General features: G+C 40.8%; 1 protein-coding gene across 1 annotated transcript in view; it reads right to left on the bottom strand.

The window, feature by feature from the left end:
- The window catches only part of rps6ka2 (ribosomal protein S6 kinase, polypeptide 2), a 97,992-nt gene that overhangs the window by 19,247 nt on the left and 52,623 nt on the right, over positions 1 to 26,122 (bottom strand). Inside the window, exons 8-11 of the mRNA XM_034188657.1 lie at positions 25,892 to 26,034; positions 22,527 to 22,597; positions 13,852 to 13,940; positions 4,874 to 4,938 (exon numbers count right to left, since the gene is read on the bottom strand). Coding sequence (XP_034044548.1) covers positions 4,874 to 4,938; positions 13,852 to 13,940; positions 22,527 to 22,597; positions 25,892 to 26,034 — 368 coding nt within the window. The remainder of the gene's footprint in view (positions 1 to 4,873; positions 4,939 to 13,851; positions 13,941 to 22,526; positions 22,598 to 25,891; positions 26,035 to 26,122) is intronic.

The raw sequence follows: 26,122 nt of genomic DNA, 5'->3' as shown, positions 1-26,122 counted from the left end.
GGGATAGTTCCATTGAACAAACCTGAGTAACGATGGCAAACCTTTGTAAGCATGTGCTGAGCAGCCGACTAGAACACAACACTGCAGAAAGTCAAGCGTCCAGCCATCACGGAGCTACATCCTCTGGAATGCCACTCTGTCCTGACACCTCAACCTCCAGGTGAGGAAAGACTGACAAAGACTGGCCTCTACTGGTGGTTGGCTCTCACTGCAGTATTGTATCACTTCCTGTTCCGTAGCACAGCGGTGTTTTGCTGTATCTTTTAGCTGTTTAATCTGCACAGTTAGATTGATCTAGTTAACTAGATAACGATTTGTTTCACAGTGTTATCTTCACGTGCCTTAACTAAAGCACTCCCTCTGCTGAATCACCTCTAAATTATTTACACATTATTCACTTTGCGTGTTTTTAGGAATCCGCTAGCTTAGCGCAGCTACTAGCTCTTATCCGATTTAGCATGGCGGCTTCTCCTGTCTCTCCCACACTTTTCTGCTCTGGGTGTGAAATGTTTAGTTATTCCTTTAGCAGTAATGGTACTTGTAATAAGTGTAGTTTATTCGTAGCTTTGGAGGCCAGGCTAGGCGAATTGGAGACTTGGCTCCGCACCGTGGAAAATTCTACAGCTAGCCAGGCCCCTGTAGTCGGTGCGGACCAAGGTAGCTTAGCCGCTGTTAGTTCCCTTCCAGCAGATCCAGAGCAGCCGGGAAAGCAGGCCGACTGGGTGACTGCGGGGAGGAAGCGTAGCCCTAAACAGAAGCCCCGTGTACACCGCCAACCCGTTCACATTTCTGTTTTTCCCCACTCGGCGACACACCCACCGAGGATCAAACTCTGGTTATTGGCGACTCTGTTTTGAGAAATGTGAAGTTAGCGACACCAGCAACCATAGTCAATTGTCTTCCGGGGGCCAGAGCAGGCAACATTGAAGGAAATTTGAAACTGCTGGCTAAGGCTAAGCGTAAAATTGGTAAGATTGTAATTCACGTCGGCAGTAATGACACCCGGTTAAGCCAATCGGAGGTCACTAAAATTAACATTGAATCGGTGTGTAACTTTGCAAAAACAATGTATCTGTAGTTTTCTCTGGGCCCCTCCCCAATCGGACCGGGAGTGACATGTTTAGCCGCATGTTCTCCTTGAATTGCTGGCTGTCTGAGTGGTGTCCAAAAAATGAGGTGGGCTTCATAGATAATTGGCAAAGCTTCTGGGGAAAACCTGGTCTTGTTAGGAGAGACGGCATCCATCCCACTTTGGATGGAGCAGCTCTCATTTCTAGAAATCTGGCCAATTTTCTTAAATCCTCCAAACCGTGACTATCCAGGGTTGGGACCAGGAAGCAGAGTTGTAGTCTTACACACCTCTCTGCAGCTTCTCTCCCCCTGCCATCCCCTCATTACCGCATCCCCGTAGAGATGGTGCCTGCTCCCAGACCACCAATAACCAGCAAAAATCTATTTAAGCATAAAAATTCAAAAAGAAAAAATAATATAGCACCTTCAACTGCACCACAGACTAAAACAGTTAAATGTGGTCTATTAAACATTAGATCTCTCTCTTCTAAGTCCCTGTTAGTAAATTATATAATAATTGATCAACATATTGATTTATTCTGCCTTACAGAAACCTGGTTACAGCAGGATGAATATGTTAGTTTAAATGAGTCAACACCCCCGAGTCACACTAACTGCCAGAACGCTCGTAGCACGGGCCGAGGGGGAGGATTAGCAGCAGTCTTCCATTCCAGCTTATTAATTAATCAAAAACCCAGACAGAGCTTTAATTCATTTGAAAGATGTCTCTTAGTCTTGTCCATCCAAATTGGAAGTCCCAAAAACCAGTTTTATTCGTTATTATCTATCGTCCACCTGGTCGTTACTGTGAGTTTTTCTGTGAATTTTCAGACCTTTTGTCTGACTTAGTGCTTAGCTCAGATAAGATAATTATAGTGGGCAATTTTAACATCCACACAGATGCTGAGAATGACAGCCTCGACACTGCATTTAATCTATTATTAGACTCTATTGGCTTTGCTCAAAATGTAAATGAGTCCACCCACCACTTTAATCATATCTTAGATCTTGTTTTGACTTATGGTATGGAAATTGAAGACTTAACAGTATTCCCTGAAAACTCCATTCTGTCTGATCATTTCTTAATAACATTTACATTTACTCTGATGGACTACCCAGCAGTGGGGAATAAGTTTCATTACACTAGAAGTCTTTCAGAAAGCGCTGTAACTAGGTTTAAGGATATGATTCCTTCTTTATGTTCTCTAATGCCATATACCAACACAGTGCAGAGTAGCTACCTAAACTCTGTAAGTGAGATAGAGTATCTCGTCAATAGTTTTACATCCTCATTGAAGACAACTTTGGATGCTGTAGCTCCCCTGAAAAAGAGAGCTTTAAATCAGAAGTGCCTGACAATGTGGTATAACTCACAAACTCGCAGCTTAAAACAGATAACCCGTAAGTTGGAGAGGAAATGGCGTCTCACTAATTTAGAAGATCTTCACTTAGCCTGGAAAAAGAGTCTGTTGCTCTATAAAAAAAGCCCTCCGTAAAGCTAGGACATCTTACTACTCATCACTAATTGAAGAAAATAAGAACAACCCCATATTTCTTTTCAGCACTGTAGCCAGGCTGACAAAGAGTCAGAGCTCTATTGAGCCGAGCATTCCTTTAACATTAACTAGTAATGACTTCATGACTTTCTTTGCTAATAAAATTTTAACTATTAGAGAAAAAATTACTCATAACCATCCCAAAGACGTATCGTTATCTTTGGCTGCTTTCAGTGATGCCGGTATTTGGTTAGACTCTTTCTCTCCGATTGTTCTGTCTGAGTTATTTTCATTAGTTACTTCCTCCAAACCATCAACATGTCTATTAGACCCCATTCCTACCAGGCTGCTCAAGGAAGCCCTACCATTAATTAATGCTTCGATCTTAAATATGATCAATCTATCTTTATTAGTTGGCTATGTAACACAGGCTTTTAAGGTGGCAGTAATTAAACCATTACTTAAAAAGCCATCACTTGACCCAGCTATCTTAGCTAATTATAGGCCAATCTCCAACCTTCCTTTTCTCTCAAAAATTCTTGAAAGGGTAGTTGTAAAACAGCTACCTGATCATCTGCAGAGGAATGGTCTATTTGAAGAGTTTCGGTCAGGTTTTAGAATTCATCATAGTGCAGAAACAGCATTAGTGAAGGTTACAAATGATCTTCTTATGGCCTCAGACAGTGGACTTATCTCTGTGCTTGTTCTGTTAGACCTCAGTGCTGCTTTTGATACTGTTGACCATAAAATTTTATTACAGAGATTAGAGCATGCCATAGGTATTAAAGGCACTGCGCTGTGGTGGTTTGAATCATATTTATCTAATAGATTACAATTTGTTCATGTAAATGGGGAATCTTCTTCACAGACTAAGGTTAATTATGGAGTTCCACAAGGTTCTGTGCTAGGACCAATTTTATTCACTTTATACGTTTCCCTTAGGCAGTATTATTAGACGGCATTGCTTAAATTTTCATTGTTACGCAGATGATACCCAGCTTTATCTATCCATGAAGCCAGAGGACACACACCAATTAGCTAAACTGCAGGATTGTCTTACAGACATAAAGACATGGATGACCTCTAATTTCCTGCTTTTAAACTCAGATAAAACTGAAGTTATTTTACTTGGCCCCACAAATCTTAGAAACATGGTATCTAACCAGATCCTTACTCTGGATGGCATTACCCTGATCTCTAGTAATACTGTGAGAAATCTTGGAGTCATTTTTTATCAGGATATGTCATTCAATGCGCATATTAAAGAAATATGTAGGACTGCTTTTTTGCATTTGCGCAATATCTCTAAAATTAGAAAGGTCTTGTCTCAGAGTGATGCTGAAAAACTAATTCATGCATTTATTTCCTCTAGGCTGGACTATAGTAATTCATTATTATCAGGTTGTCCTAAAAGTTCCCTGAAAAGCCTTCAGTTAATTCAAAATGCTGCAGCTAGAGTACTGACAGGGACTAGAAGGGGAGAGCATATCTCACCCATATTGGCCTCTCTTCATTGGCTTCCTGTTAATTCTAGAATAGAATTTAAAATTCTTCTTCTTACTTATAAGGTTTTGAATAATCAGGTCCCATCTTATCTTAGGGACCTCATAGTACCATATCACCCCAATAGAGCGCTTCGCTCTCAGACTGCAGGCTTACTTGTAGTTCCTAGGGTTTGTAAGAGTAGAATGGGAGGCAGAGCCTTCAGCTTTCAGGCTCCTCTCCTGTGGAACCAGCTCCCAATTCAGATCAGGGAGACAGACACCCTCTCTACTTTTAAGATTAGGCTTAAAACTTTCCTTTTTGCTAAAGCTTATAGTTAGGGCTGGATCAGGTGACCCTGAACCATCCCTTAGTTATGCTGCTATAGACTTAGACTGCTGGGGGGTTCCCATGATGCACTGAGTGTTTCTTTCTCTTTTTGCTCTGTATGCACCATTCTGCATTTAATCATTAGTGATTGATCTCTGCTCCCCTCCACAGCATGTCTTTTTCCTGGTTCTCTCCCTCAGCCCCAACCAGTCACAGCAGAAGACTGCCCCTCCCTGAGCCTGGTTCTGCTGGAGGTTTCTTCCTGTTAAAAGGGAGTTTTTCCTTCCCACTGTCGCCAAGTGCTTGCTCACAAGGGGTCGTTTTGACCATTGGGTTTTTCTGTAATTATTGTATGGCCTTGCCTTACAATATAAAGCGCCTTGGGGCAACTGTTTGTTGTGATTTGGCGCTATATAAATAAAATTGATTTTATTTGATTTGAAATACAAGCATCTTCATAAAAACACAGAATATTCTTTAAAAGTTGTACTTACATTCCAGTCTATTGAGGCAAAGAAATGATGCCTTTTAATTTCTTCCACTCCGTCCAGTCCTGCACCTTTCAATGATACATTTACAGAATGATGTCATTGTTTTTAATCTTCAGAAAAACACAATGTATTTCATAGTGTAATTCTTAAAACTGGATAACTATAAAACACAGTTAAAAAATTATATATATTGGGTGTGTCAAAAAATGTACCCAAAAGTACTCTGAGATATGAATACCAGGAAATGGTTTTACAGGGAAATAATGCTGTTTTTCTCATTTCAGGAATCCTCAAGTTTGTTCTGCAAGACATAAAAGTCCAGAAAAAATGCCGCAGTTGACTCTAATTCAGAGAACAAAAATCTTGTAGTTTTGTGCAACAAATGCTAAGGGCTGACTTGCATCTCTTTCCATACAAAATTTAGTCTGAGAAGTAACTCCCCAGCAAATGGCAAGGAGACTTGAATTTGCTTGGTGGTTTTCCAGAAAACTGGAGATGGATGATTTGTTTCAAAGGAAACTTCAGACGAGGAGGTTACATTGATCATGTGGTGTAACAGCTAAAGGGTTAAAGCATCAAAAAGGAAAGCCTGAACTAAAAACTGTGCATTTGGGGTTTTCACGTATCCCATAATCCCTTGCGTGCCAGAGTCGCTGCAGTCAAAACAACATAGAGAATCCACACGATGACAGTTGTAAATGAATATTATACTACAAAAATGTAATTTTTTTATGCTCTTCATCACGTTAATAAGAGACTGCTGCATGATACCCTGAAAACTTGCTAAAACAATTATAACAAATAATCCGTTTCTGTTACGTTTAATCTGCGTGGAATTTAATAAGCGCAAACCGATATATTAGTCTGGAACAAAGAGGACAAACAGTGTTGTAAAGAACAATAATCAATTAGTTAAAGAGCAAACTTCACTTTCCCCCAGAACTACATGATCAGGAAGTGATTGTAGCTCACAGCAGCTACCACTGAAAATAATATAATAAGAATAAATATATAAAACTCATCCATGGATAACTAAAGGTCTTCAAAAGACTTACAAGAAAAAATATGCTATACAGAGAATTCATAAAAACTAAATCAAGAGAGGCAGAGATTAAATATAAAGACTATAAAAATAAATGAACAACTACCATGTGGAATTGTAAAAAAAAAACATACTGTGGAAAAATACTAAATGATAATAAAAACAACATAAAGGAAACATGGAAAATATTTAATACTATTATAACAAATAAATCCAAATCAAATAACTATCCAACATATTTTACATATAAGAACAAATATGAATATGATATGAGTGAAGTCGTAGATAGTTTCAATAAATTCTTTGCTAATGTTGGGCCAGCTCTGGCAGCTGAAATTCCACACAGCCCATGGGAAAATCAGCAATTAATTGACAGAAATCCACACACAATGTTTCTTAGTCCAGTCGATGAAAGGGAAATTATTAAGGTAGCTAGAACATGTAAAAGTAAAAAGTCAATGGATCATAATGAGGTACATATGTCTTTAGTAAAGCAAATAATTACTGAAATTGCAAAACCATTAGCATATATTTTTAATAAATCATTTCAATTGTTCAATTGTTCCAAACAGTATAAAAGTGATAGTAATAGTAAAAGTGATACCTTTATTTAATTCTGGCAGCAAACATCTTTTTACAAATTACAGGCCTGTGTCTCTATTGTCACATTTTTCTGTGGTTTATATTCTGACCTGAGAAAAGCTTTGGATACAATAGATCACAACATATTATTTCAAAAGATGGAACTGTACGGGATCAGAGGAGTGGCTTTGAACTGCATTAAAAATTACTTACAAAACCAGAAACAGTTTGTTAAACTCAGGGATTGCTGCTCTTGGTATCTGGACATTGTTTGTGGGCTTCCTCAGGGTTCTGTTTTGGGAACAAAATTTAGTATTTTGTACATTAATGATTTATGTAAAGTTTCAGATCTGTTTAAGGCAGTTCTGTTCGCAGATGATACAACCCTGTTGTGTTCAGGAGAAAATCTGCAGAAATTATTGTCTGATTTACATACTGGAATGAAAAAGTTAAAGAGATGGTTTGATATTAATAAATTATCACTAAATTTGTCTAAAACTAAAATAATGTTATTTGTGAATTACAATAAAGACATACAAATTCAGTTAACTATACAAGGGGTAATCATAGAGCGTGTCAAAGAAAAGTTCATAGGTGTTATCATTGATGAAAGAATTAATTGGACAGTTCATATTCAACATATTCAAAAGAAAATGTCAAAACGTATTGCAGTACTAAATAAGGTAAGGCATATTCTTGATTGCAAAGCACTTCATACTCTGTATTGTTCATTGGTTGCTCCCTACTTGGCTTACTGTGTACTGACGTTTGGGGCAATAATTAGAAAACTACATTGCAATCATTATTCATTCTTCAAAAAAAAAAAGAGCATTAAGAACGATTCACAATGTAGGTTATTGAGATGACACCAATTCATTGTTTATTAAATCTAAAATATTAAAACTTCACAATATAATTACGTTTAAGACTGTGCAATTAATGCATAAAGTGAAAAATAAGCAACTGCCCCTCAGAATTCAAGAATTTTTCAAGGAGAGAGGGAAAATATAATTTAAGGGGCTTGTATCATTTTAAAATTGCTGGCGCTCGGATGACCAAGAAAGGTTTCTGTGTTTCTACTTGTGGCCCAAAAATATGTAATAATCTGGTGAAGGAACTCAAGCGATGTCCCAATGTCAATCAGTTTAAACGCCAATATTAGGAACTGATGTTTTCTGAATATGTGAAAATTATCTAAATTCTCTGAAAATACAATTCATGTTTGAAGGACTATATAGCTGTTAGTTAAAGTATGGACAATTATGTTATTGATTTTGTATTATTATTATTATTATATTATATATCTGTTTTTTGTTTTTTATTATACAATGTGTGCCTATGATGAGGAATTTGAGTTTATTGATTATTTTAAGCTATCTGTTTTGCTGTTCTGCTCACTTTGTTTGTTTTGTTGCTATATATATATATATATATATATATATATATATATATACAAGAATTTTAGCAGAGGAAGGTTCTGCAATTAGAAGCGAAACGTCCTCGCGTCAAGCAACCCAGTCCAGTCGAAGATTCAAGCTTCTCTACTATGGAAACTACTTGGACAACTGAGAGCCTTCACAGAAACATGCAAGATCTCACTTTGTGGGGTAAGGATGATTCTGAGAAAGCTCAGAACTACACAGGAGGATCTGGTCAATGACCTGAAGAGAGCTGGGCCTACAGTCGCAAAGATTACATTAGTAACACATGATGCCGTCATGGTTTAAAATCCTGCAGGGCAGCAAGGTCCCCCTGCTCAAGCCAGCACATGTCCAGGCCCATTTGAAGTTCACCAGTGACCATCTGGATGATCTAGTGGAGGCATGGGAGAAGGTCATGTGCTCAGATGACACCAAAATAGAGCTTTTTAGAATCAACTCCACTTACCATGTTTAGAGGATGAGAACAACCCCAAGAAAACCATCCCAATGTGAAGCATGGAGGTGGAAACATCATACTCTGGGGGAGTTCTTCTGCAAAGGGGACAGGACGACTGCACCGTATTGAAGGGAGGATGGATGCGGCCATGTATTGCGAGATTTTGGCAACCTCCTTCCTTCAGTAAGAGCATTGAAGATGGGTTGTGGCTGGGTCTTCCAGCCTGACAATGACCTCAAACACACAGCCAGGGCAACTAAGGAGGGGCTCCATAAGAAGCATTTCAAGGTCCTAGAGTGGCCGAGCCAGTCTCCAGACCTGAACTCAATCGAAAATCTTTGGAGGGAGCTGAAACTTGAAACCTGAAAGATCTGGAGAAGATCTGTATGGAGAAGTGGACCAAAATCCCTGCTACAGTGTGTGAAACCTTGGTCAAGAACTACAGGAAATGTCTGACCTCTGTAATGGCAGACAAATCTGTACCAATTGTTCCAATCTGTTTTTCTAGGGGATCAAATACTTATTTCATGCAATAAAATTCAAATTAATTATTTAAAAACCATACAATGTGATTTTTCTGGATTTTTTTGTCTCTCACAGTTGAAGTGTACCTATGACAAAAATTACAGACCTCTCCATTCTTTGTAGGTGGAAAAACCTGCAAAATTGACAGTGGATCAAATACTTATTTCCTCCACTGTGTGTGTGTGTGTGTGTGTGTGTGTGTATATATATATATATATATATATATATATATATATACACACTCAACAAAAATATAAACGCAACACTTTTGGTTTTGCTCCCATTTTGTATGAGATGAACTCAAAGATCTAAAAGTTTTTCCACATACACAATATCATCATTTCCCTCAAATATTGTTCACAAACCAGTCTAAATCTGTGATAGTGAGCACTTCTCCTTTGCTGAGATAATCCATCCCACCTCACAGGTGTGCCATATCAAGATGCTGATTAGACACCATGATTAGTGCACAGGTGTGCCTTAGACTGTCCACAATAAAAGGCCACTCTGAAAGGTGCAGTTTTGTTTTATTGGGGGGGATACCAGTCAGTATCTGGTGTGACCACCATTTGCCTCATGCAGTGCAACACATCTCCTTCACATAGAGTTGATCAGGTTGTCAATTGTGGCCTGTGGAATGTTGGTCCACTCCTTTTCAATGGCTGTGCGAAGTTGCTGGATATTGGCAGGAACTGGTACACGCTGTCGTATACGTCGGTCCAGAGCATCCCAAACATGCTCAATGGGTGACATGTCCGGTGAGTATGCCGGCCATGCAAGAACTGGGACATTTTCAGCTTCCAAGAATTGTGTACAGATCCTTGCAACATGGGGCCGTGCATTATCCTGGTGCAACATGAGGTGATGTTCTTGGATGTATGGCACAACAATGGGCCTCAGGATCTCGTCATGGTATCTCTGTGCATTCAAAATGCCATCAATAAAATGCACCTGTGTTCTTCGTCCATAACAGACGCCTGTCCATACCATAACCGCACCGCCACCATGGGCCACTCGATCCACAACATTGACATCAGAAAACCGCTCACCCACACGACGCCACACACGCTGTCTGCCATCTGCCCTGGACAGTGTGAACCGGGATTCATCCGTGAAGAGAACACCTCTCCAACGTGCCAAACGGCAGTGAATGTGAGCATTTGCCCACTCAAGTCGGTTACGACGACGAACTGGAGTCAGGTCGAAACCCTGATGAGGACGACGAGCACGCAGATGAGCTTCCCTGAGACGGTTTCTGACAGTTTGTGCAGAAATTCTTTGCTTATGCAAACTGATTGTTTCAGCAGCTGTCCGAGTGGCTGGTCTCAGACGATCTTGGAGGTGAACATGCTGGATGTGGAGGTCCTGGGCTGGTGTGGTTACACGTGGTCGGCGGTTGTGAGGTTGGTTGGATGTACTGCCAAATTCTCTGAAACGCCTTTGGAGACGGCTTATGGTAGAGAAATGAACATTCAATACACGAGCAAGAGCTCTGGTTGACATTCCTGCTGTCAGCATGCCAATTGCACGCTCCCTCAAATCTTGCAACATCTGTGGCATTGTGATGTGTGATAAAACTGCACCTTTCAGAGTGGCCTTTTATTGTGGGCAGTCTAAGGCACACCTGTGCACTAATCATGGTGTCTAATCAGCATCTTGATATGGCACACCTGTGAGGTGGGATGGATTATCTCAGCAAAGGAGAAGTGCTCACTATCACAGATTTAGACTGGTTTGTGAACAGTATTTGAGGGAAATGGTGATATTGTGTATGTGGAAAAAGTTTTAGATCTTTGAGTTCATCTCATACAAAATGGGAGCAAAACCAAAAGTGTTGCGTTTATATTTTTGTTGAGTGTATATATATATATATATATATATATATATATATATATATATATATATATATATATATAGTAAGTCCCTTCAGCTGCTCCCTTGTTTTGCACTCGGGGTCACCACAGCATGTTGAATTGGCACAGGTTTTACGCAGTTTGGAGTGTTTCGGAGTGCCAGAGAACAAGTTGGGACATGCCTATCTCAGCTTTCAGTGCTTACCAGTCGAGTGAGTATAAGAGAAATTGTGGAGAGCTGGGCTTGTCCTCTGGCACTCCGAAACGGAGGTGTTCCTTTGTCTCGCTTCATCAGCGAATCGGCCGTGACGCGCGAAGCCTCGCGCGGCTTTCCATGACAAAATCTCTTGTTAAAAGTGAAATCTGCACACGACGGTCCCGGCTCCACACAGCCATCCGTTTAGAAATGATGTGGTGGTTTCTGCCTCTCGATGGCGGCTCGGAGCGTGGCGCGCCGTGCGCCATTGTGGGCCGTCCTTAAAGCTGTAGTAACACTCCTTATTCTCTGTGAAGCCCGTAAAATTTTCACCGAAAGCCAGATAAATTTTTTCGAATGGTTTCCAGCTGCCTGTCTCTAACAGTTTCTGAAAAAATTCTGATGGGAAAAAAGTCCAAATCATTCCATTTCCTCGCAATGAAACAACGACGAGAGGGGTGGACCAGTGCTCACTCAAAGCCTGCCCACAGGCGAATGATGCAACCGACAGGTGTGGAAAAACTCATGCATGCGCACGAAGGTTCAAGCTTGGCTGACGTAAAAACATATGAATCAAATCCATATAGTTTTTGAAAAAAATAAACCTCATATATATATATATATATATATATATATATATAGTAAGTCCCTTCGGCTGCTCCCTTGTTTTGCACTCGGGGTCGCCACAGCATGTTGAATTGGCACAGGTTTTACGCTGGATGCCCTTCCTGATATATATATATAGATATATATATATATATACACGAGGTCTGTCCAAAAAGTATCGGACCTTTTTATTTTTTGCAAAAACCATATGGATTTGAATCACGTGTGATTGCATCAGCCAAGCTTGAACCTTCGTGCGCATGCGTGAGTTTTTTCACACCTGTTGTTTGTGTCATTCGCCTGTGAGCAGGCTTTGTATGAGCACTGGTCCACCCCTGTTGTCGTTTTTTTATTGTGAATAAATGTCTGAACGATTTGGAGCTTTGCTGCATCAATTTTTTCCAGAAACTGTGAGAGACCTCCAGGTGGACACCGTTCGGAAAATTAATATGGCTTTCAGGGACGATTTTGTGGGGATTACACAGATTAAGGAGTGTTACTGCCGCTTTAAGGACGGCCCACAACTGCTGAGAGCGTGCCGCGCTCCCAGCGCCGATCGACAGGCTGAATCAACCAGATCATTTCCAGTGTGAAGGCTTTGTTGATCCGGGACGTTGTCTGACTTCCACAAAAAAAGGAAAAAGGCGTGGACATCAGCACTTTTTCGGCACATTCCACTGTTGAAGGAGTTTTTTTCATGGAAAGAAAAGCGGACGGATGCGCCACCGTGCCGTTCATGGCGCGGGACAAAACCACCTCCGTGTTGGTCTCACAGGACGGCTTTGAGATGGCTTTCAGACGGCTGTCGGTGGGTTTTCAGTCGTGTGACTAACCGAGAAATTGTGGATGAGCCTGGACATGCCAGAACATGTCCTGTGAGACTTCATCACGGCATTGCTTTGCGCCATGCGGCTCCACCGCGATGCGCGGAATTCCTCCGCACGTCTGTCTCAATGTGCCGAAAAAGTGCTGATGTCCACGTCTTCCGCAATTCCTGTGCTAGTCAGAGGACGTCCCGGATAAAACACAGCGTCCAGTTTTGAACAATGGTACTGTAAAGGCACTGGGGTGATGGCTGTCATTACATCATCAATAAATGCACAAGTTTACGTTGATATTTTGGATACTTTTCTTATCTCATCAATTGAAAGGATGTTCGGGGATGATGAAATCATTTTTCAAGATGATAATGCATCTTGCCATAGAGCAAAAACTGCAAAAACATTCCTTGCAAAAAGACACATAGGGTCAATGTCATGGCCTGGAAATAGTCCGGATCTTAATCTAATTGAAAATCTTTGGTGGAAGTTGAAGAAAATGGTCCATGACAAGGCTCCAACCTGCAAAGCTGATCTGGCAACAGCAATCAGAGAAAGTTGGAGCCAGATTGATGAAGAGTACTGTTTGTCACTCATTAAGTCCATGCCTCAGAGACTGCAAGCTGTTATAAAAGCCAGAGGTGGTGCAACAAAATACTAGTGATGTGTTGGAGCGTTCTTTTGTTTTTCATGATTCCATAATTTTTTCCTCAGAATTGAGTGAGTCCATATTTTTTTCCCTCTGCTTGGTCTAAAAAAGTAACCGTTACTGACTACCACAATTTTTTTTCCTAATTTCTTATAGTGTTTCTTAAAGCCAGAAAGTTGCCATTTGAAATGACTTTAGTTTTGGTGTCATGTCTGTGATCTGCTTTTTTTCTACAAAATTAAACAACTGAATGAACATCCTCCGAGGCCGGTGATTCCATAATTTTTGCCAGGGGTTGTATTGCAGGGCCACACATAGTAGATAGACAATCATTCACACCTGAATGCACACCTACGGACAATTTAGAGTCACCAATTCACCTAACCTCCATGTCTTTTGAAGTGGGAGGAAACAAAAGCACCCAGAAGGAGCCCACACAGACACGGGGAGAACATACCAACTCCACACAGAAAGGATCAGGCGGGAAGCAATGCCATGAAACACATTAGTCAAAATCAAAGGTCAAGCAAAACATAGCCCAAAAAAACCATGTCAACTGTATTATTCCTGCTGCTAATATGCCTGGAGATTTGATCAAAACTTCACATTGATCAGAAAAATATTTGCGATTGTTTCATATTAAGTGCCTTCATGATCAAGTCATATCATGTATAGTGAAAAAAAACCCACTGGAGTATGTGTGGTCCATTGAAGCGCACATTGCTGGCAAGTATTGATAATATAAAGATATATCTCAGTGTGCAAAGTGCACTGGGTGTATATCAGCCCACTGACACCTTTCATATATACTGTACTTGTTTATGCAGAATACCTAATCGGTTTGTGGGGTTCCTCTTGAATAGAGCTCTTAACAAGCTTTGCACTTCAGGACTCAGGAACTGTGGCATTCCCAACTTGGCCCTGGAAAATGACAAGAAACAGGTTTATGCACACAGTAATCTTCGGTTATTACGGGCTATCTTGTTTAGTTTGTTTAGTTTCAGATTTGGTTAAATTGTGTCAAATAAATTATTCATTTATTCGTGATTAGTCATGTCAAGTCTTGGAGCAATGTGCTGGTGTCACGCTTCACTGCATACACAACACCACACAACTGCTTTGGGTCCTGGATGACAACCATCCAAGCAGACAACTGGTCTATTCCCAATTCTTGAAAGCAGGTGGAGCGTGATCGTGTCCTTGGCCTTTTCCAGCCACTGTGGTCCTCAAATCTCAGGTCACATCATTCAGGCTGGACCATGCATAGAGAAAAGCACCACATAGCCAAAATGTTGAAGCTAACACTCCCTCACAATGCAAGTGATAAGAAGTATGTGTTGTTGTTGTTGTTACTATATGGTTGTTTAAGAATTTTGTGAAACAAACTGCGAGGTCTGTTAGAAAAGTATCCCACCTTATAATTTTTTTCAAAAACCATATGGATTTGAATCACGTGTGATTACATCAGACATGCTTGAACCCTCGTGGGCATGCAAGAGTTTTTTCACGCCTGTCGGTTACGTCATTCGCCTGTGGGCAGTCTTTGAGTGAGCAGTGGCCCACCCTCTCGTCGTTTTTTTTCATTGTTTAGGAATGGCTCAGAGACTGCTGCTTTGTTTGATCAAAATGTTTTCAAAAACTGTAAGGCACAACTGAGTGGACGCCATTCGATAAATTCAGCTGGTTTTCGGTAAAAATTTTAACGGCTGATGAGAGATTTTGGTCTGTAAGTGTCGCTTTAAGGACGGCCCACGGTGCCTGACGGCGATCTGTGCTCCGAGGCGTCGTGGTCTCGCTGTTTCAAGCTGAAAACTTCCACATTTCAGGCTCTGTTCACCCAGGTCGTCGTCAGAGAAGTTTCAGAAGAGGTCGGCATGAGGAGTTAATGCGGACATTCTACTGTTAAAGGAGATTTTGTAATGAAAGAACATGCGGGCAGATTCGCACGTCGGGCCGGACCCAACCGCGGGGGGTCGCGACAGGAAAAACACCTCCATTGGAAACCTTAACGGACAAGTTGGAACATGCCCAGCTGTTAAACAATTTCTCAGATACTCACTTGTTAAAAGCCAACAAAAGCCGCCTGAATTTTACAAATGGTTTTCAACACGGAAGTGTTTTTCCTGTCGTGGCGCAGACGGATTTGCGGCGGCGTCACGGAACCGACTCGGCGAATTTGCCCGCACGTTCTTTCATTACAAAATCTCCTTTAACAGTGGAATGTCCGCATAAACTCCTCATGCCGACTTCTTCTAAAACTTCTCTGTTCTCTGACGACATCCTGGGTGAACAGAGCCTGAAATGTGGAAGTTTTCAGCTTGAAACAGCCAGACGGACGCCACCTCCGACCGCGCCACGCCGATCCGCTTTGTGAGCTGTCCTTAAAGCGAAAGAAACTCCACAATCTCTCATCAGCCGTTAAACTTTTCACCGAGAACTAGCTGAATTTCTCGAATAGTGTCCACTCGGATATCCCTCACAGGTCCTGAAAAAATTTTGATAAAGTAACGCGTGCCGTCTCCAGCAGTGTCTCAGAGAAAGGATTTCAGCCGAGAGGGCTGGACCAGTGCTCACTCAAAGCCTGCCCAAAGGCGAATGACGTCACTGACACGCGTGAAAAAACTCACGCATGCGCACGAGGGTTCAAGCATGTTTGGTGTAATCGCACGTCATTCAAATCCATATAGTTTTTTTTTTTTGTTTTTTTTTTATAAAACTGCCGGTTAGTTTTCTAATAGACCTCGTACTTCATCTTCAGACTATTGCAGTGTTATTCAACAATGTTCTTATTCATCGATACGTGCCAAACCCTGTGTGTACAAACATTTGTTCTAACTCTGTAGTTCTTGTACCGTACCTGCAGCCACTTTGTTTCAAAATACTATTTTTCGACTTTGGTGTGTTCTGATCTGCTATGGACTGTGAGCCCATTTTTTTTTAAATGAAGCTGCATCATGCACTTCATTCTCTACAGTATGAATGCTGTATTCCATTTACCTGTCATAAATCGCAAATGGAAATGACGTCCCAACTGAAGAAAATGCATTCCACTTTCCGCACAGCACCACAAGTTGAAAAATAAGGTGGACGCCTCCAAGATTTTGGTGTGTATATAGTGCTACAAACACAGAAGTACTGAGGTGGCGGGGCACATACAGTAGTGTTCAGAATAATAGTAGTGCTATGTGACTAAAAAGATTAATCCAGGTTTTGAGTATATTTCCTATTGTTACATGGGAAACAAGGTACCAGTAGATTCAGTAGATTCTCACAAATCCAACAAGACCAAGCATTCATGATATGCACACTCTTAAGGCAATGAAATTGGGCTATTAGTAAAAAAAAAAGTAGAAAAGGGGGTGTTCAAAATAATAGTAGCATCTGCTGTTGATGCTACAAACTCAGAACTATTATGTTCAAACTGCTTTTTTTAGCAATCCTGCGAATCACTAAACTAGTATTTAGTTGTATAACCACAGTTTTTCATGATTTCTTCACATCTGCGAGGCATTAATTTTGTTGGTTTGGAACCAAGATTTTGCTTGTTTACTAGTGTGCTTGGGGTCATTGTCTTGTTGAAACACCCATTTCAAGGGCATTGTTGTGTGGGCCGCTGAAGAGGAGGTACTGCTGGCCCACCACCACCAGAGGGCGCCCTGCCTGGAGTGCGGGCTCCAGGCACCAGAGGGCGCTACCGCATCATGGGAGTAATCTGGGTGACAGCTGTCACCCATCACCAAACACAGCTGTTTCTACTCAGCACCGAGGTATATCAGGAGGACGGCGTCTCCACCTCAGTGCCGAGATATCGCCTAAGACCAAGGTAACATTCTCTGCAGCATATTCTGTGATTGATAAACTTGTTAAACCTTTCAGGACTGGTGACTACTGAGACCCTCCTTCTTTGGATAAGTACTCACCTTCCTGCTGAACTTTGCCAAGAGGTGGAGGCGGCTTCTCCCCTCTCTGTACTGGGTGCGTTCATCCACTCCTGTGTGTTCTTGCTCTCTCCTGCCAGCAGTAGCGGATCCGACGAGCGGAGGCAGTGGCCACCTGGGAATTCGGGACTTGGCGGTTCCAGTATTTCCGGGGTTCGGTGGCAGTGGAGATCTGGGTGGTTCCGGTTCGACTGAGACGGACGTCTCCTATCTTCGAGCCTGCCCACACGACACCAGCGGATTCGACCCTAAACATTGTGTTTGTTATACTACTCGTGCTTGTTTCAGTAGTAAATCTTGTTTTTTACTTCCTCCATTGTCCATTCATTGCGCCCCCTGTTGTGGGTCCGTGTTCCTACACTTTCACAACAGGCATGTCCTCTTCAGCATAAGGCAACATGACCTCTTCAAGTATTTTGACATATCCAAACTGATCCATGATACCTGGTATGCGATATATAAGCCCAACACCATAGTAGGAGAAACATGCCCATATCATGATACTTGCACCACCATGCTTCACTGTCTTCACTGTGAACTGTGGCTTGAATTCAGAGTTTGGGGGTCATCTCACAAACTGTCTGTGGCCCTTGGACCCAAAAAGAACAATTTTACTCTTCTTCTTTTACTTCTGCATGTCTTTTATTTAACAGAGGGACTTTGCGGGGGATTCTTGCAAATAAATTAGCTTCACACAGGCGTCTTCTAACTGTCACAGCACTTACAGGTAACTCCAGACTGTCTTTGATCATCCTGGAGCTGATCAATGGGTGAGCCTTTACCATTCTGGTTATTCTTCTATCCATTTTGATGGTTGTTTTCTGTTTTCTTCCACGCGTCTCTGTTTTTTTTTGTCCATTTTGAAGCATTGGAGATCATTGTAGATGAACAGCCTATAATTTTTTGCACCTGCGTATAAGTTTTCCCCTCTCCAATCAACTTTTTAATCAAACTACGCTGTTCTTCTGAACAATGTCTTGAACGTCCCATTTTCCTCAGGCTTTCAAAGAGAAAAGCATGTTCAACAGGTGCTGGCTTCATCCTTAAATAGGGGACACCTGATTCACACCTGTTTGTTCCACAAAACTGACAAACTCACTGACTGAATGCCACACTACTATTATTGTGAACACCCCCTTTTCTACTTTTTTTTACTAATAGCCCAATTTCACAGCCTTAAGAGTGTGCATATCATGAATGCTTGGTCTTGTTGGATTTGTGAGAATCTACTGAATCTACTGGTGGGTGATTCTTAGACTATGGGCACTTATTATGTCCTTTGATCATATTGTATTAAAAACAGAAAAAAGGGGAAATGTCACACTTTTATAGTTATCTTTACAATGAAAGTGTGTTAAGAAATTTGTTCTAGTAGTGTATGATGACGTTTTCACTTTTTTCAGCATCATTATATGCAAATATTGCCGTTTTGTGCTTGTCCCACACCCAGACTTTTGATCTTCAATGATAAAAATGAATGGTAAAGAAACATTTTTTCTAATGTTTTAAAATATCTCTGAATAAAATATCAGTAAAATAATCAAAACATAATTGGGGTATTCAATGTCATACAACTGTTGTGATTTTTTTTAAACAAAATGTAGTTGTCCCACACTATTGCCGTAATTTCCACCACAACACTGTAATGTCCCTAAACAGTTTGTATGAAAGATTGTTTGGGTAGTGTCTATGGAGATAAACAGTGACATCAGAGCACATGTATATAGCGCCAAATCACAACAAACAGTTGCCCCAAGGCGCTTTATATTGTAAGGCAATGGTGTGGTGGAAATTACATTTACAAGGCCAATAGTGCCCGTAGTTAAAGAATCACCCTGGTACCTTGTTTCCCATGTAACAATAAGAAATATACTCAAAACCTGGATTAATCTTTTTAGTCACATAGCACCACTATTATTCTGAACACTACTGTAGTTGCAGCAACCTGAAGCTCTTCTTGCTTTAGCAGGTTTAACAGTATTAGAACCTACACACGAATGGAAATCTTACATCTTAGGGACTGCTGTTTTGGATATGTACGGAGGGACTCTGGCTCCCTTCTAGGGATGGGTATCAAAAACCAGTTCCTGTTAAGAATTGATAAGAAATGATTTGATCCACCAGCATCAATAGCCTTTCTGCTTAATGATTTCCTTATCGGTCATTCAGTTCACATTATGCCAGAGCGAACATTGTTTTTGAGGGTGTTTATCAGAAAAATGATCATTTCTGTATGTGCACAAGCAGCAGGTCTGCTTGAAGAAATTAAGCAACAAAGCAGTGCTGCGACCCGCTGCTTCGCTGGTTCTCTGCCACAATTTCTTCATGAACCCCTCTCAAAGCCATTTACAGATGTCAATCGTGATTCACCTTTCTACTGATTAAAGTCACTATCTGGGACTCTTGTCATGTTGCGGGCAAGAAACAAGAATCGTTCTCCATTCCACACCAGAGTTTTACGCGATGGTTGTCTGGCGTGAGCTGGACCCGCTTCACCGTTGTGTAAACAGAAGTTGTCTATCATTTAAAGGAAATAATAATAATACTACTAATAATAACAATCTCCTTTGTTTTCTGGGACAAACTGCACAGCTCCAAATGCTGCATGGCTCTCTGTGGAGTAAATTTGGAAAGATAGATTTCGGTCAGAATTAATAACTTCAAAGCGAACCACCGTTTTAAATAAAATGACACCTCTTTCCAAACACTGTAATACAGACAACAAGCTATAACCGACCAAAACCTTTTTTTCTCCCAAAATGAGATATCCTCCGTTCTTTATGAATTATATTGATCTTGACATGTCTCATTTATACCTGAAAGGAAATGCTTTTGACAAAAACTACAGATTTTCTTTATTTATATTTAGGCCCAGAGCTTAAGGATCCAGTGACCAACTTCATATTTATTTACATTAAGACTCAATAAAATGTTGTTGACATAGAAAACCTCTAAAGACTACTTTTAGTACACATAAAATTCACAAGAGGTATCGATAAGGGAATCGGTAAAGAATTAGATTGATAAGCGGGATTGATATCGATAAAATCTTATCTGTACTCATCCCTACTCCTTTCAGCTTGAGATTACACACTCAGCAGCATGTATGAACACCAATAGACTCATAAAGAGGAGATGCAAACGGAAATGTGAGATTAAGCAGAAATAAGGTTCGTGAGTCAGAAGCCGGGCTACGCTACAACTAGCCCTGCATAAACCTGCCGTCTCAACATCTTCCTCACCAGCGCCGGCTCCCTTGTTAACAAGCTGGACAACCTGGCTATATTCAAACCTCCTGACCTAGCCGTTAAGCTGGCAGGTGGCTCCCTCTAACAGTGCCGACCACACAGCCACCTCCAGTCAGACAAGAGAAGGTGTGTGTGTTTACCTTCACAACAGTTGGTGCATTGACACAGGTGTTATTAAGAGACATTCTTGCCCGGATCTGGAGTTCTTAATGCTTAAATGCAGACCTTTTTACCTGACCATAGAATTCTCAACTGGTCTCATCACTGCAGTTTACGTTCCTCCCCGAGCTAATGCTAAGCTAGCCATAGGAAGCTATATTATATAATCTGCAAGCAACAAAACAAACACCCAGAGCTTTTTTTTTGTGGCAGGTAATTTCAACCACTCCAACATAAAAATGGTTCTGCCCAAAATTTTACAGGAATGTGGACATCAAAACAAGAAGTAAAACAGTGGACCAACTCTACACCAATGTTCCTGGAGCTTATAGGACCCACTCCCCACCTCATCTCGGATAGTCTGGCCACTTGTCCTCGTTCCTGACTCCAGCCTACAAACCTCTCATCAGCACAACAAAACCATACATCAAGACAGTGCAGATTTGGACTCAGGAAGTTTCTTCAGTCCTGCAGGACTGGTTTTGAGGACACCAGGTGGAAGTTCTTTGAACACTCATTGAGCACCACACCACCACAGTCCTGTCTTACATCCAATTCTGCACAGACATCTCAACCTCAAAAAAATTCCCAAACCAGAGCCGTAGTTCAATAACAGCATCTGGAAACTGCTCAAAGCCTGGGAAAAGCACTGACTGCAGTAGACAGGGAAGGGTACAAGAAGTTCAAGGGCCAACCTACACAGAGCCGTCGCATCAGCAAAGCGTGAGTACAAGCAATGAGACAACTTCACTGAAAACAACCCCCCTGCCATGTGGCAAGGTGTAAGGAATATCACTGATGACAAACAGAACAACAGTCACTCCAGCTCCACCAACCCATCCCTTTCTGATCAGGTAAAAACATTCTTCACCCACACTCTTCACCCACCCAATTTTCGAAGATTTTTCCTGACTTGGACTTTTAACCTAAATTGAATCAGTTCTTGCCTATCAGGATATGAGTCTTCAGTCAAAATTTCATAATGATATATGAAAAATTGTTGGCTCCAGGCTGTTCACAAACAAACAAGCAAACAAACAAACAGGTGAAAACATAACCTCCACCAACTTTGTTGGCAAAGGTAATAATGAAACTGCCTACAGGGATGAGGTCCACATACTGACCACCTGGTGCAACGACAACAACCTCATCCTCAACACAAACAATATCTATCGGTCATCTCTCTTGATTATGTCAGTCAGTAATACTGGCATTAATTTATATATTTTGGCCCTTTATAATTAGGTAGCATCAAAATGCACCAATAAATCGTCTATGGGTGATTCTTTAACTACGGCCACTATTGGCCTTGTAAATGTAATTTCCACCACACCATTGCCTTACAATATATAGCGCCTTGGGGCAACTGTTTGTTGTGATTTGGCGCTATATACATGTGCTCTGATGTCACTGTTTATCTCCATAGACACTACCCAAACAATCTTTCATACAAACTGTTTAGGGACATTACAGTGTTGTGGTGGAAATTACGGCAATAGTGTGGGACAACTACATTTTGTTTAAAAAAAATCACAACAGTTGTATGACATTGAATACCCCAATTATGTTTTGATTATTTTACTGATATTTTATTCAGAGATATTTTAAAACATTAGAAAAAATGTTTCTTTACCATTCATTTTTATCATTGAAGATCAAAAGTCTGGGTGTGGGACAAGCACAAAACAGCAATATTTGCATATAATGATGCTGAAAAAAGGTGAAAACGTCATCATACACTACTAGAACAAATTTCTTAACACACTTTCATTGTAAAGATAACTATAAAAGTGTGAAATTTCCCCTTTTTTCTGTTTTTCATACAATATGATCAAAGGACATAATAAGTGCCCATAGTCTAAGAATCACCCCTATACATCACACAAAATGCAAAAGGTTCTTGTTAGGCTCAAATGGAGAGTGTTAGACACATCAAACAATAAGATTCTGTGTGGAACTTGAGGAAGCAAAGACTGTGGGTCACAGTAGTGCAAAGCAGCGGTTTCACAACAACTTTATTACCTCCATGGTTAATGTAATTAACAAATATCTATATAGGTAAAACACAAACTAAAGTACAGTAAGTGTGGTCTTGTATGGATTTGTTTTGGATAAATTAACAAAAACAACTATGAAAAAAAAAAGAAGTTAGTTAATCTTACTTCAAAATAAGCGCCATTGTTTCTTTCCGATCTTTTCCTTGGAATGGCAGTGATCCAGTCAACATCTCAAACTGGAAAACAGAGAGGAAAAAAATAGACAAAACAGTAAAATAGAGCGCTTTATTTGCCACAGTTAATAAAGGAGTGCATAGCACAGTGCAAGTGTTGTTTCCAGTTTCCACACAAATGTTTTCATACCCAGTCACAAGTAGGACTGGTGTTAAAATGTGACTGCACCATAGAAAGTCCACCCTGCTTGTACTGTAAATATAATAAAATTGACCTGAAAACAACCACTAAAAAAACAATAAAAACAGGTAAATACAGAAAACTTCACGTTACTTCTTCAATATTTCACCTCAGGTAGCTTTGGTGGCCACTGTTCACTGGTATGCTCTGACAGCTTGGTGCAGATCTGTTAACTCCCCAGAAAATCCCTCACTTCAGCCTGCTTTGTCAATACCAGAGTGCTGTGCACCTGTTGCACTGTGACTTAAAGGGGATAACAGGTCAGACTCTCAATGGTTTATTTCATGGTATCCCCCAAACACACCCATGATAATGATGCGGATAAAGCCAGTCCCTCTGCTCAGATTACACACCCGTTAAATAGCACAAATGAGTTGGACACGACATAAATGGATTTCGACTGTGTGCTATAGATTGTCAAGATAGGGCTCATTAAGTCAGTTAAAGACAGTGACAGACAGTGAGCTTTGCTGCAATTCACACTTCCTGCTCTGGGAGATCAGTTACTGTAGCCAAGCAGGAAGTTAGAATAAGTTAAATGCTGAAATGTATGTTAAATGGTAAATGGACTGTATTTATAAAGCACTTTTCCATCTGCATCAGACGCTCAAAGCACTTACAATAATGCCTCACATTCACCCCGATGTCAGGGTGCTGCCATACAAGGCGCTCACTACACACCGGGAGCAACTCAGGGTTTAAAGACCTTGCGCAAGGGCCCTTAGTGATTTTTCAGTCAGGCTGGGATTTGAACCCATGATCCTCTGGTCTCAAGCCCAATGCTTAACCACTAGTGCAAGCTGTACTATTGTTTTGATTTTCACCATTTTTTTTTTTTTTTTATGCTGAAGTTAAAAAGTTCTTAGCCTACATTGAATTAAATAATACGGTAAAACTCACCTAAACCATCATCATATAAACTGGATTTTCGCACTCACTAGATAAAAGCAAAAGTCCCAATGCTTTTGTACGGGTTTCCATGTAATAAACACCGTGTGTGTGTGTTGTGATTTCAGGTGCTTCCATTTTTTCAGGGCTGCCACAGAGGATACAGCCAGATCCGCATTGGTATTTTGGCACAAGTTTAATGCCGGATACCCTTCCTGACGCAACTCCAGTTTTACCCGCAGAAACACACACAAAGCCGCTGGTGTTCCGAAGAGGTCTCCCATCCAAGTTCGAACCAGATGCCGCACTGCTTAGGTTCTGAGATCTGATGGGATCAGGCTTACACAGAGCAGACTGGCTCCATGTAATAAACACCATATATAATGGATTTTGTATAACAGATTTTCGCTCACATCGGACAAAACATCCTGTCCAATCACAATGCATTTTCATTAAAAACCCCTCACATGTACTGGGCAGAGCAATGTGGATGTACCCAGTAACAGAGGTATGAAATGAAGTCAGCACTGATACTCACCGATTCAAGGAAAGTGGTACTGTATTTCCTTGATTAAAAGCCTGGCCGTTTATTTTTATCAACATGTGCTCAGACCCAGTGCCTAAACAAGGCAGGCCTTTATTCAAGGCCAGTGATTATTAACAAAATGCTGCTTGCTGCCTGCACTGTAATATGGTGTTAAGTTTCACACATATCCCTGGGTGTGATGAACCACTGAATTTTAGATCAGAACCCTCTGCGTGGCTGTGAACCCAAGCACCTGCTAAAACGGAGACTGCAGAGTGCTGTGATTTGTCACTTTAAATTTTCACTCTTTCCTCTCCCATCATATTTTAAAGGTTTTGCAGTGCGCACGCCGATTACATTTAGATCATGTATCAAATACATTTGGCAGAAAAGTCCACAAATATGACCAACTTTACAACAAGGAGTCAGAAAAAAGATGCTCATATGACCCGCAATTCATCGAGGAAAATTGTACATACCATATAAGTGGTTTGGAGGTTGATGATTGTATTAAGAAGTGGAGATTGTTGAGGGACAAATTAATCCAGAAAAAGCTGCTTTTCCTGTGATAAACTGCAATAAGACGTGATGAAGAACTTTAAAGGATCACGCGCACGTCAACGTCATTGTATGGCCACACAGTTACAGAGTAGCAGAAGCATAAATCAGGCTTTGGAATTTTAAAGTACCAGTCAGCAGGGGACTTTGAAAAAGACAGATTTTAGGGGAGGTGATGGTCTAGTGGTTAAGGTGTTTGGCTTGAGTCCAGAAGATCATGGGTTCAAATCCCCGCCTGACTGGAAAATCACTAAGGGCCCTTGGGCAATGCCTTTAATCCTCTAGTTGCTCTCGGTGTGTAGTGAGCGCCTTGTATGGCAGCACCCTGACATCGGGGTGAATGTGAGGCATAATTTTAAAGCACTTTGAGTGTCTGATGCAGTTGGAAAAGGGCTATATAAATGCAGTCCATTAAGATTTTGTCCGTTTTATACATATAGCGGATTTTGATTACAATGGACAAAATTCGCTGCTCCACCTGAATCCATTATATGTGAGTTTTACTGAATATTATCACACATATGTCACTGTGCTACTATATGTATATAGCCTAAATGGGATTACACCCATAGAGATGAAAAAAAGACAAGACCAGTCATCGAGTTCGCGTTTGCAATATTTTCTTCTGCCATTTGTGTAAGGACTTGCCACAATTTTCACATATTTACAATTATTTTTGGGATGAAAATTGATTTGTGTAAATGGAATTTATAACTCAGCTCAAGTAAACCATTTCCATAACTGTGTTCCTGTGCATTGAAATTGAATATTTATCATTATGATCGTTTAAAATTTTCTGTTTCCACCCTATTATCGCCGTCAGGCAATGACTGTGGCGTTATTAATGACTATGATTATGATGTAATCAGTCGTTAGCTGGTAGACTGGATGACCAGCTTTTCCCCTTCCCAAACGTTTGTGGTTAAAGTAGTAAACACATTGCTTTATTTACACTGTATAACATCATTCAATTCCTTAAACAAGATGATGGCCAGAGCTACTAGTTACTGCACGAGTCACTGAAAAAAATGTCATTTTTCATCTCTTTGGTTACACCGCTCCCTGGTGTCATGATGTGGCTGTGAGCTCAGTGAAATTCTAACTGTTAAACTAAAAATTTCTTTTAATGTGGATCGACTCTTACCATAAGTACCCCAAACGACCACCAGTCGGCGCTCTGGGTATGACCTCTCCTGTTAACAACTTCTGGAGCCATGTACTCTATGGTTCCACAGAAGGAATAGGCTCTTTTGTCATGGTCAATGGCTTCTTTACTCAGGCCAAAGTCTGACACAAGGAAGGAAGGAAGGAAGGAAGGAAGTAGGGAAGGAAAGAAAGAAGGAAGGAAGGAATGTAAAAATTTGGAAAATGTTTG

Source organism: Thalassophryne amazonica, chromosome 2 (genome assembly GCF_902500255.1).
Source record: "Thalassophryne amazonica chromosome 2, fThaAma1.1, whole genome shotgun sequence".
Classification (NCBI taxonomy): Eukaryota; Metazoa; Chordata; class Actinopteri; order Batrachoidiformes; family Batrachoididae; genus Thalassophryne; species Thalassophryne amazonica.
This window is presented reverse-complemented; position numbering and strand designations above follow the sequence as displayed.